The sequence below is a fragment of the Phalaenopsis equestris genome, unplaced genomic scaffold, assembly GCF_001263595.1.
Source record: "Phalaenopsis equestris unplaced genomic scaffold, ASM126359v1 Scaffold000676, whole genome shotgun sequence".
NCBI classification, from domain to species: Eukaryota; Viridiplantae; Streptophyta; class Magnoliopsida; order Asparagales; family Orchidaceae; genus Phalaenopsis; species Phalaenopsis equestris.
The window spans coordinates 22,262-35,956 of record NW_018165116.1 but is presented as its reverse complement, the minus strand read 5'-3'; the positions used below and the strand labels follow the sequence as shown (position 1 = coordinate 35,956).

General features: G+C 34.4%; 1 protein-coding gene across 2 annotated transcripts in view; it reads right to left on the bottom strand.

The window, feature by feature from the left end:
- Positions 1-2,280: 2,280 nt before the first annotated feature.
- Positions 2,281-13,695, bottom strand: part of LOC110030223 (beta-1,3-galactosyltransferase 7-like) — a 30,889-nt gene continuing 19,474 nt past the window's right edge. For both annotated transcript variants that reach the window (XM_020732832.1, XM_020732833.1), the window contains exon 11: positions 2,281-2,787. In XM_020732832.1, the coding sequence (XP_020588491.1) occupies positions 2,639-2,787 (149 nt within the window). In that variant the 3' untranslated portion in view covers positions 2,281-2,638. The remainder of the gene's footprint in view (positions 2,788-13,695) is intronic.

Here is a 13,695-nt window from a genome sequence, read left to right as displayed (position 1 = left end):
TACTGGGGTTTTTAAAGAAAGCTCTATATTACTTAAAGAGATACGTGCACTTGCGTAGAACTCCTAGTGTGTGAACTATTTTTTATATTTTATATAACGGTTTAATTTTGCACATTAATTACTTACAAATTTTTTGTCATCTTTTGAAAGTTAAATTACTGCGTAACTGCGGGTCGGGTCAAGTTTTTGACTTAGTCTCAGGGGAATTAAATTGACATAAAACACACAGAAAAATAGCACACATTAGGGGCACAACACAATCAGGATCTATATAACCTAATTAAATTTATATTAGTAAATATCAATTCAAATTTAGATAAAGTTTGTACTTATTTAACCTCATCTAATAGGAATGATCAACTCACTTGACCTAAATGCCCATTATTTGAGCCAAATCTCAAATTCTTTGCAAGGAGTGAAGTCCAATTGTCCAAATCATTCTTAGGAATATATTGAACTCTATTTGACTAGTTCAAACAAAATCCAAATCCATTTAAGCCCTTTTACCCATGTTGACCCATTTAGGTCATCTAGGGTGAACTCATTTTAAATGTCATTAAAATTAGGGAAAATAACTCTTTAGGTCATTCCTATTTAATTAAATCAAAGTGACTCAATTGCACACAATTGGATCTAATGGGTCTATAAGCCTAATACAAACAAAATTGAGATAAATTTAATTCAATTTTGTATTAAATCACTCATACATTTTCAAAGGCCCAATTATAGTCGATCAAGTCTAGTTAGCGGCTACTAGAACCCAGTTAAGTCAATTTGGGTCATTATACAATCCAAATCTAATTAAGCTCAATTTAATCCAACTAGACTCTCCTAATTACATTCTTAGATGATTTTATAACTATATCAACGACAATCGAGACTCATCTAAGTCTAAGTGAGATTGGAAATGTTGTTAACCCAATTGAATCCAAAAAGTCAATTTTGCTCAAACTAAACCTAAACTCTGATAAAGTCTAATGCAAGCCTAATTAAAATCATTGTAAGGCAATCTAACCCAATCCCATGAACAATGGTCCCTCTAATTGAGCTCAAATAGTTTTTGACCCAAATTAATTCTAGAGGGATCCTATGAGCCCAACCTATCTAACTTTTACTTGGCCCTCAAATTAATTAGTACTAAACCAATTGAGCTCAAATAGTTTTTGACCCAAATTAAGTCTAGAGGGATCCTATGAGCCCAACCTATCTGACTTTTACTTGGCCCTCAAATTAATTAGTACTAAACCGAATTTGGGACATCGATGATGACGTAAACTCACTCAGGTCCATTAAGCTAGCTTAGGTGCACTCAAACCTAACCAGAGGTCAACTTGGATGGTCCCCTACCCCCCAAATTAAGCCAAAATGCATGGATCCTTTAAGATAGACTATCTAACCTTTACAAAACCCTCAATATAATTGGTACTAAACCTAATTTGATACAACCTATGCTGACCTGAGCTCACCTTCCTCCACTAAGCTAGCTTAGGTGCACCCAAACCTAACCAAATTAGGATGTTCCCCTACCCAAGCAAAAAAATACACAAACACACAACATATCCTCTGTCTGTACCAGTAACTTAGGAAATTGAACCAAACCAAAAAACAAATTGGAGAGAAGGGATATAGTATTGAAGTATGCCATTGGCCCTTCTTATGTTTGATTGGCTTCACAAATTATGAAATGTAGTAGAACCCTAAGGTTAATCTAACCCTTGGATGGGTTAGTCATAGGCATTTGATCCTTCATTGTGGTTTTTGACTAACAAGATTGCTCTCGCATCACATTGTTCTTAATACATGACTTTTGTTCTTCATCTCGAAGAAGAACACAAAGTCTTGAAAGCTCATTTTATGTATTTGGAATGACCGTCCTTGCTTTTGTTAGACTAAATAACCAGAAACACTCCATGTAGGCAATAGTCCCCATTTAACATGTTATTCAACCAAGCATTGTCATCTGAAAAGCACAGCCATGTCAGCAACCACATTAGTAGCTGAGTAGGTAAATTAAAACCAAAAATTGGCCTACATAAAAAGATTAATATAGATCCCAATGAACATTAGTTGTATGAAAATTACAATAGCATCTGATAGGCTTGCAATCTGATGACATCAAAAGCAATTTAAATATAATCTTTAAAAGCGTAAAATAATCATCCAAAGAAACTGCACAAAAAATATACATATAATCAACATCTTCAAAAACATTATAGGACATAAATGGAACCTTGTAACGTACCTGAAAGGATAAATAAATCCTATTATTAAACAATTAATTTCATGATGCAAAATCTGTGCTCGGAACAGAAGTAAAAGATGCCAGCCTCTTTAGACTGAAAATGATCTCGATTGAGGATCCTTTCAAATTCGTTGCAATATTTTCAATTCTCCAAAACTGCACCACCATTCAAAAAAATCAACACCAATCAGGTCCATGTATTATGCATCAACCATGCATTCCTTCCTTAGTTCTGCTACAATCACAATGTCCATGTAACTAGGAGCTTCCACAAAATTAAAAGTCTGGATTGAATTTTTCTTTTATTTTTTGGTTTTTTTAACTCACGCAAGAGATAGTATGGTGACAAAAGTCTCAACTACTGGGCCAAATATGCTGCACTAATCTGGAATGAACTTAAAAGGGATGATTCCATACAGATCCAAGTGCTTCCCCACAACGTTTATGAACATCCTTTATCCTCTCCACTGACTTGCAAATTCCACTGCAACTCCAGTCAAACGATGCAATACAGACATTTCCTGCCTGGGCTTTCCATTCACAATCTGGACATGAAGCAAGAAAAGAAAAAAAATAATTTAGAATTTGGTTTGGGGCCATAACGTTTATGGATATTTTAGTAGAATTTGCAAAAAGATTGAATATCATAAAGAGGTTATGTTAGTCGCGTGAGGTAAGATGTATTTAAAAAGTAGCCAATATTGTCAATACATGACAAATAAAAAGAACAAAAAAATTGCAGAAGTAAGCACAGTTTCAAGTAAAACTCATTAGTAGTTGTCTAGTAGGATTCATATATTCAGAAATAACAAGAAAATAAATAAATGTAGAAGAGGAGAAAAATGTTCTCCAATGTACACTTCAGATGAATTATGTACGGAGGGTGAAAATAAGGATCATATTTAAACATGAAAAAAGGGTGAGATGGAAATCTCTTTAAGAGACATTATAAGATGGTTATTTTTAGAGAAAAACTGTCTAGAAGAAGGCAATTGCACAATTAAGAAGTATCATAAAACATGCATTTGAAAAAAATTAAGTTCATTTGGCATTAAAGAAGATGCATAAAAGCAAAAAATAGGATTCAATTAGATGAGATGCTTATTGCAATTTAAGAAAATTAGAAATATTAAATAATCTTTGTAACAAACCTTTATGATTAATGCCATGACAACAAGAAAATATCAAATTATTGGAGAGATCAATCTAAAAGAATAAAAAATTCAGGATTATGTTAATCAAAAGGGAAGCAACTTTATGAGTCTTACAGTTATTTGAAAATAAAAGAAAAAAAAAACGCCTATAAATAAATTTTTAAAGTTAAAACAATCATTTAAAAATAATAGAAAATGATAGATTGTCATATTATTTTTTCTGCTCTTGAATTGTCATATGATGAGTACTAGGATTGCAAAAATGAGTTCAAAATATATTGAAGTTACAAAAAAATGTACAAATGATAGATATTTTACAATTGGCAAGCATTAGAAATGATTAGAGAAGTATAACTAGTTGTTTTTTTAACTTTGATAATGGATCTAAATAAAACAAGAAAAATTAGTTTAGTAAAATAAGGATTCAAGAAATTTGTTACAAATTTCTGTTAGTGATATAAGAATTTCATTTTAGCATGTGCAACCTAATATAAGAATTTCATTTTAGCATGTGCAACCTAAATTTCAAAGAAACGGCTAGATTGCCTTCTAGTTTATTTCAAATTCATAGAGCAATCGTTTCTTAAAGTTCCCCATTCCTTCCAAGTTATCACCTATCATGATAATGCCATCAAAATAAATTAATATTGTTGAGACTTTCCTAGAACCAATATATTCTACAAATAATGTAAGGTCTCTTTGACTTGGTTAATATTCCTTGGGAAACCTTCCAAATCTTGGAGATTGCTTTAATCCACACACTGATTTTTTTAGCTAATAACATTTGTTTTCCATCTTAACCTAAATTTGATGCGGCTTTTATTTACATCTTTAGATCGCCATGTAAGAAAGCATGCTAACCATTGAATTGTTGTATTTTTTAGTCCATTCAAGAAGCTAATGATAAAGGAACTTAAAAAATGTTCATTTTAAGAAATAAAACAATGATTTTAGAATAATTAATCACATAAATTAGAGTGTAACCTTCGCCAACCAATCTAGCTTTATATTTTTTGCGTAAATCATAGAATTGTACTTTAAAACAAAGATACATCAATATCCCTCTAATTTCTTTTCTTTAAGAAGTTTTATTAACTCCCTTTTTTTTATTTTTTTAAGAGCTTTCATTTCCTTCATAATACTAATCTAATTCTCATTTCATAATGCCTTGAAGAGTGCAATAGTGATAAAGATAATATGTAGGCTTGTAAGAAAGGTATGGTTGTTTTGAGAAAAATCTTAATACGCAAACTAGCATAGAGGATATTTAATCAAAAATTTTGTAGATTTTTGAGTTAAAACTTCCTTCACCATCGAGGTAAACCTTTAGTTGATAAAATTCATATGTTGGGATTAATTTCAATACCTATTGGAATTCCCAATTTAATTTCAATACCCATTGGAATTCCCAAATTAATTTCAATACCCTTTGGAATTCTGAAATTAATTTCAATACCCATTGAAATTTCCAAATCAATTAAAATTCTGTTTTAATTTTAATAACCGTTGGAATTTCTTGGTGTTTTTAAGAGAAATAAATTTCAGAATGTGGTCTGTATAATGTCTAAGTTCAACACATGAATTTAGTAACATTCCATGATGTGCTCACATCAATAAACTCTGTGATGGGCAGAGCACTATAAATTAGATGTGATGCTTGTTGTTTTGGTCCCTAAGCTTGCTTCTCTTCATTTTATTTGCACCATCGAGTTGTGAGTGAGAAAGGCTTAGAAGATCTATAACAGAAAATTAATCGTGTGATTTGTGAGTGTCGACTCTAATCGTATAAGTTATGGCTGGAGGTATGTATGATCCTATCTCGTTCCGCTTATCGATTCAAATATGTTTGTAGATCAAATATGGTATTTAGATTTTTCATTTGGTATCAGAGTCTTGATTAACCTCTGCCTTGCTTACTCTGTTTCACTTTATTTATGCGTAAATCTTGGTTGAGATATTAAGATTAATGTCCGTTCTTATTGCCCATTTTTTGTGAAAACGTTTTGATTTTGGGGCATTAGAATTTTGACGTTTTTAATCCAAAATAAAATCGGAAATCATTTTGAAATCAAGTTTCTAAGCTTTCTGTGATTTGAACCATTGATTTTGGCTGAGGAATCATCGGGTTTCCCATTCGGAGCCGCGAATCTAAACCGGGTCTAGATGACCCGGCTAAAGGATGAAGACGAGCCAAACGACTTGTCGTCTGGGCATTGGTGAAAACGACATGTCGTTTCCATTCGGGAAAAACCAGCCTCGTCATGCAAAACGACATGTCGTTTTAAGTCAATATATATTATGTTAAATAATATTTATGCACTGTTTTATTTGCATTATTTATGATTGTATGCAAATGTTTAGCACTTAATAAAGAATTAATTAATGTTAGTTGATTCATATAATTTTAATTAATTATGGAATAGCCACAACATCTTTAATCAATTAAAATTATATATTGAATTCAAGAATCACATTAAAATATTAGTTGTAATTAATCATAAGAGATATAATAAAATCTACCCACAGGAATTTTGTTATATTTGTATGATTAATTAGGATAAAATATCAACTTATATTTCTTAATCTATCCACAGGAATTAAGAAAAGGAACATAATTTAATAGTTTTATCATAAAGTTATTAAATGATCTATTTGAGTAGAATTTTTGCCCACAGGCAAGTTCTATGAAACTAGATTCAATGATTTGAGCATGATTTATAATAATAATAATAATAATGAGCTTGTATTTTTAAAATTTTTGCAGTTATTCAACCTTCAAACATTTCTGATTTTAAGTGTGATATTCCCGAATTAAAGGGTGATAACTATAAGGTGTGGAAAGAGAGAGTTCTTCTCCATTTAGGATGGATGGATATTGATTATGCTATAAGAAAAGACGAACCACCTGCCATTACTGAAACCAGCATTCCGGATGTTGTTGATCTTTATGAAAAATGGGAGCGATCTAATTGTCTCTCTGTGATGTTCATAAAGATCAAGATATCTGCTGGTATCCGTGGTTCTGTCGAGCAGCATAATAAGGTGAAGGACCTTCTGAAAGCCATCGATTGGCAGTTTACAACATCTGACAAGGCTCTGGCCAGCACCTTAATTATGTAATTTTCATCCATGAAGCTCACCGGAATTAAAAGCGTGCGTGATCATATCATGCACATGAGGGATATAGCGGCTCAACTTGAAGCTTTGAAAGTTAAAATGTCGAATACTTTTCTGGTTCATTTCATTCTGAACACTCTGCCCCAACAATATGGACCCTTCAAAATCTCTTATAACACATAAAGACAAATAGTCAATTAATGGATTGTTGACCATGTGTGTCCAAGATGAAGGTAGATTGGCAATGGAAGAGGGTGAAAAGGTGAATTTTACTACTCAAGGAAAGAGAAAGTTGGATCAAGCCAAAAATAAGGGAAAGGGCAAGATTCCTCCTCAGCCAGATATAAAGAAAGAGTCAAAGTGTTTTTTCTGTAAGAAGAAGGGGCACATAAAGAAAGACTGCATCAAGTTTAAGAACTGACTCAACAAGAAAGGTGCTCAACTTTCATTCGTCTGTTATGAGTCAATATTGTTAATGTTAAGCATAACACATGGTGGATTAATTTTGGTTCTACAATCCATGTTTCTAATACCTTGCAGGGTATACAAAACCTAAGGAAGCCAGTGGGAAGTGAACAATGCATCTACAAGCCAGTGGGAAGTGAACAATGCATCTATTCAGGAAGCAAGATGAGTTCACATGTAGAAGTCATTGACATGTGCAATGTGGTTTTAAGCAGCGGTTTCATTTTACGTTTGGAAAAGACTTTTTATGTTCCAAGTCTCTCTAGAAATTTGATTTCTATTTCAAGACTTGTACCTTTGAGTTTTTCCTTTAACTTTTTTTATTCTGGTTTTAGTTTATCTTATGAATCTAAGGTTATTGGTTATGATATTTTGTTTAATGGTCTTTACTCTATTGAATTGCAAAACGATGCTGCTTATAACTCTATGCATGTTACTGTTGGGTTAAAACGATGTGTTGTGAATGAGGAATCCTCAATGTTGTGGCACCGGAGATTAAGACATATCTGCATTAAGAGAATTAAAAGATTGGTAAATGAAGGGATACTTAGTACTTTGGATTTTGTTGACTTTGAGACTTGTATAGATTGCATAAAGGGTAAGCAAACTAATAAGTCTAAAAAGGCTGCCAAGAGGAGCACAAACCTATTAGAGATTATACATACAAATATTTTTTGTCCAGACATGGATATAGTTAGTCCAAAATACTTTGTCACCTTCATAGATGATTATTCACAATATATGTATCTCTACTTCGTTCTAAGGACGAAGCTTTGGATGCCTTTAAAATATTTAAGGCTGAAGTGGAGAATCAATGTGGAAAGAAAATTAAAATTGTGAGGTCAGATAGAGGTGGGGAGTACTATGGAAGATACACAAAGAGTAGACAAGCACCTGGTCCATTTGCGAAGTTTCTTCAAGAACATGGGATTGTTGCCCAACACACTATGTCTGGTTCTCCGGATCAAAATGGTGTGGAAGAAAGAAGAAACCGAACTTTAATAGACACGATGAGAAGTATGCGGAGTAACACGAAACTCCCTTAATTCTTGTGGACTGAAGCTCTAAAGATGGTTGCGTATATATTAAATAGAGTTCCAACCAAGGATGTTCCAAAGACGCCTTTTGAGTTATTCAAAGGTTGGAAACCAAGTTTGCGACATATACGCGTTTGGGGATGCCCGTCTGAAGTAAGAATTTACAATCCACAAGAAAAGAAGTTAGACCCAAGGACCATTAGTGGGTATTTTATTGGATATGTTGAAAGGTCTGAAGGGTATAGATTCTATTGTCCATCTCATAGCACTAGGATTGTGGAATCAAGAAATGCAAAATTTCTTGAGTATGAATTGATCAATGGGAGTGATCAATTTCGGGATATTGTTTCGGAAAAGGATCACTGTGAAGCTCAACCCTCTAGATCAAGTGACAGATTGATTGTTATTCACACCCCTCAAGGACAAACAGGTGTTAGACAACCAATTGTTGAAGTTCCACAAACTATTAATAATGATCAAGTAGATCAAGTTGTAAATAAGGAACAACAAGATATTGTTGTACAACCAATTGAACAACATGCTCTTAAGGAGAATATTGAAACAACACTAAGAAGGTCTACTAGAGAAAGAAAATCAGTACACCTAATGATTATGTTGTGTATCTTCAAAAATCGGGCTACAACATTGGAGCCGAAAATGATCCTGAAACGTTTTCACAAGCCATGAGTTGTAAGGAATCGGACTTGTGGCATAATGCCATGAGAGATAAGATGGATTCTATGGCATCTAATCAAGTCTGGGATCTCGTTGAGTTGTCTAATGGTGTAAAAGTCATTGAATGTAAATGGGTTTTCAAAACAAAGAAAGACTCACAAGGTAACATTGAGAGACATAAGGCAAGACTCGTTGTCAAAGGGTTCACTCAGAGGGAGGGAATTGAATATACGGAAACATTTTCTCCTGTATCTAAAAAAGATTCTCTCTGAGTAATTATGGCATTGGTAGCTCATTTTGATTTTGAGTTACATCAAATGGATGTGAAAACGGCATTCTTAATGGTGATCTAGAGGAAGATGTTTACATGATACAACCAGAAGTATTCTCCTCTAGTGACGGTGAGCACTTGGTTTGCAAGCTAAATATATCCATATACGGTTTGAAACAAGCCTCCCGTCAGTGGTATTTGAAATTTCATGAAGTTATTACTTCATTTGGTTTTGAAGAGAACGTCATTTGAAGATGTTTATACCAGAAGTCATGAATCAATGAGAACGTCATGGATCAATGTTTATACCAGAAGGTTAGTGGGAGTAAAATTTGTTGTGGTGTACTGTATGCGGATGATATTTTACTTGCAACTAATGATAGGGGTTTACTTTATGAGGTGAAACAATTCCTCTCCAAGAACTTTAATATGACGGATATGGATGAGGTATCTTATGTCATTGGCATTAAGATCCATAAGGACGGATTTTGATGTATTTTGGGTTTGTCTCAAAAGACCTATATCAATAAAATTCTAGAGAGATTTCATATGAAAAATTGTTCACCGAGTATAGCACCTATTGTGAAGGGTGATAGATTCGATTTGAGTCAATGCCCGAAAAATAATTTTGAACGGGAACACATGAAGAACATTCCATATGCTTCAGCTGTTGGAAGTCTTATGTATGCTCAGGTTTGTACCAGACCTGACAGAGCATTTGCTGTTGGAGTGTTGGGAAGATATCACAGTAATCCAGGTATAGACCACTGGAAAGCTGCAAAGAAAGTAATGAGATATCTTCAAGGTACAAAGGACTACATGCTCATGTACAAACGAACTGATAATTTGGAGGTGATTGGCTACTCCGATTCAGACTACGCTGGCTGCATTGACTCAAGAATCAACATTTGGTTATATTTTCATGCTAGCTGGTGGAGCTGTACCTTGGAGAAGTGCTAAGCAGACCTTGACTACTACTTCCACTATGGAAGCTGAGTTTATATCCTGTTTTGAGGTCGCATGGTGTATGGTTGAAGAGTTTCATATCTGGGCTTAGAGTCGTGGACTCTATTTTAAGGCCATTAAAGTTGTACTGTGACAACTCAGCTGCAGTATTTATAACTAAGAACAATAAGAGTGGAAGTCGAAGTAAACACATCGACATCAAATATTTAGCCATAAGAGAACGCGTTAAGGAAAAAAAAGTGGTCATTGAACACATTAGCACTGAGTTGATGATTGCTGATCCTTTGATTAAAGGCATTCCACCAAGGAATTTTAAGGATCATGTAGTACGAATGGGACTTGGTTCCATAATGTGATTTACATTGTACGAACATTTATTGTTTTTAATGAAACTCTTAATTCAGTTGATGTTTTCTCATAAGGTTTTGTGCACATATTTATTTCATTCGTTTATTTTGAGAAATCTCATTTGGTTTGGACTTGAAATAGACATATGGTTTATTCATTAAGTTGTATGGGCTAATGTTGAGAAAATTGATATAGTGTAATACATGGAAGATAATACTCACTATAAGAGGACATATTGCCATGATTCATATATTTTGTTTCTCTATATGGTGTGTGTTGAACTATATGAACCAAGTGAGAGAATGTTGGGATTAATTTCAATACTTATTGGAATTCTCAATTTAATTTCAATATCCATTGGAATTCCCAAATTAATTTCAATACCCATTGGAATTCCCAAATCAATTAAAATTCTGTTTTAATTTTAAGAACCGTTAAAATTCCTTGGTGTTTTTAAGAGAAATCAATTTCAGAATATGGTTCATATAGTGTCTAAGTTCAACACATGAATTTAGTAACATTCCATAATGTGCTCACATCTATTGAACTTTGTGATGGGCAGAGCACTATAAATTAGATGTGATGCTTGTTATTTTGGTCCCTAAGCTTGCTTCTCTTCATTTTTTTTGCACCATCGAGTTTGCACATTTTTTTTGCACCATCGAGTTGTGAGTGAGAAAAACTTAAAAGATCTATAACAGAAAATTAGTCATGTGATTTGTGAGTGTTGACTCTAATCGTATAAGTTATGGTTGGAGGTATGTATGATCCTATCTCGCTTCCGCTTATCGATTCAAATATGTTTGTAGATCGAATATGGTATTTAGATTTTTCATCATATATATGCTTGTTTTGGTAAGCGTTGTTGATTCTAAAGTGTCATTTATGAATGATCTTTCATTCTGAGAATAAGTAGCAAATAAATATTTTTAAGGATAAGTAATAAGGAAATAGTTTTCTTCAATGAATGTGCATCAAGAACCACATAGACTTGATTCTAAAGTATCATTTATGAATAATCTTTCATTCTGAGAATATGTAAAAAATAAATATTTCTAAAGACAAGTAATAAGAAAATAGATTTCTTCATTGAATGTGCATCAAGAACCACATAGACTTTATTTGTGGGGTCTCGTAGCACTCACACACTTTTGGTTAAGAGGATAGCCACTGAAGACACACTTAATAGTTGGTCAATTAAGTTTTTCTCATTTTTTATGGTGTGTATGAAACACTGTCAATAATTTTGAGGATACAGTTTTTTGGGTTGTTGAAGTGAGGAAAGAATAAGTTAAGATTTGTGTAGAAATTTCAACCCAAAATTCTTACTGATAGCCCATTTATGATGTGATCAACTATTAAAATAGCTCCGCCCCAATAATATTTTAAAATAATTTTTTGAAAAAGGAGGGATTGGGAAACAAATAGATGGTTATTTCATTCAGCCACTCCATTTTGTAAGGGTGTATTGCACATATAAATACTCTCATTTTATTCCTTTCTTTTGAAATTATGAGGACAGATAATGGTTTAAAAAAAAAACTTTTGTATTATAAAAATCCCTTAATTTTAACTCCACATTGATCTTTTGATCCATTGCAAAAAGTGGGAAATATGGTGCTCATATCAACTTTAGATTTTAGTAGAAAGATCTATAAAACATAAGCATAAACATCCATAAAAGACAAGGATACAAGGTGGTGATGATAATTCCCAGATGTCATTATGAATAAGAGTTGACCCCACATTTGCTCTACAAGACGAGTCGATCTGACATGACATGATGATAACATCAAATGCAAAATGCAACACTGAACGATCAAATGTGAAATGCCTCGTTGTTCGTCAAAATTGAACCAAATGATGTGTCATTGCAAATCAAATTCCGTCACTATGTTCATAACATCAAAATTGCATAAAGATTAGTCTTTCATGATCGAAGGGAGAGAGCATGGTGAAAATGACAGGCTAGCGATACAAAGTGCATAATTCAGACCCAAATCATCTTGATCATAGACGAGGCCACAAAAAAAGATCTCCGATGGTAAAACAAACCCCATGAGCTGGTCTGAAATATCATAATTGCCTAAATACGTACGTAATAATTTTTCGATAAAAAAAGAGAAAGTATAGTGAAATCAATGAGATTTTGGTGTGACATAAAATTCAAGCTCAAATTATCTCGAGCAGAAAAGAGGTTATCGAAACGACATCCAATCGTAAAACGACCGCGGAAATGTATTCAAGACATCGATTTTGTCAATTGATGTCATTCATATTGGCAGGTCTTACTGAATGAATAATCAACACAAAAATTGGGATATTTGAATTTAAAATATTTTTTTGAAAATATATTAAAACAACCCATTTGAAATGAGAGTGAAATAAAAAATCGCTAATGATATATATATATATATAAAGCTCCCCTCTCTCTTTCTCTTCCAAGGGAAGCCACCGCCTAATCTCCTGGCTTACACGTAGCGTTTGCCTTTTCGCAAATCAAGTTTTGCCATTTCAAAAAAATATAAATATAATAATAATTAAAAAATTAGGAATTCTAAACTAATATCCTCTGAATCCCATCTTCTTTTCCTTCCCTGCTCGCGCTGCCCACAGCTCCCCTCTCCCACTTAGCTCGCTCGCTCGAGGCCCGCTGCTCCTCTGGCAACCCAACTCCTCCCTCCGGCGAGATCCGGTCACCGGACGCCTAAAGCAGCACCTCAACTGTCTCACTCTTCCTCTCCTCCTCCGACGAGTACTCAAAACAGAAACCATCTGCTCCTCTCTCTCTCTCTCTCTCTTTCTCTCTCTCATGCCGGTCTCATACAAAAGGCTTCAGCGCCTACCGGCGAGCAGACCAACTCCTTCACCTGTTCCATCTCCCTCGCCGGAGCAACTCGACAACAGTGACCTTGCTTGCTTCCCATCTGACGCGACTACCACGCTCGCTTAGCTTGCTACTCTCATGAGTCAACACTGCAACTCCCCTGTGTCTTACTTCTCCACTGCGCAAGCGCAACTTCCCCATCTCCCTGCTCTTCACGTAGTAGACAACCCAGCCTCCTCACCACTATGTCTGCTTGCAACTTGCTCTCTTCCTCCCAATCATCCTAATCATGTCAGCCTCCTTAAGCTCATATGATAAAATATTGTCACGGTGTGTAAAGCCAAAGCATTTCAAACAACATTTAAGGCTGGCGCCTAAGCGCCAATCAGGGGCGCTCAAGCGCCCCCATAAAGGCTGCGCTACAATGGAGGGAAGCTTAGGCTCCGGCTTTGGGCATATGTGCACCTCGCTATAGAGCGGGCTGTCACCTCCCAAAAGAGCTCTTTTGATGACTCCTCATATTCGGACCTTCTCTAGAGTCTTCCATACTCTGTTCGCCTCGATGATTTCTCGAATGTCGCGGAGCGTGACAC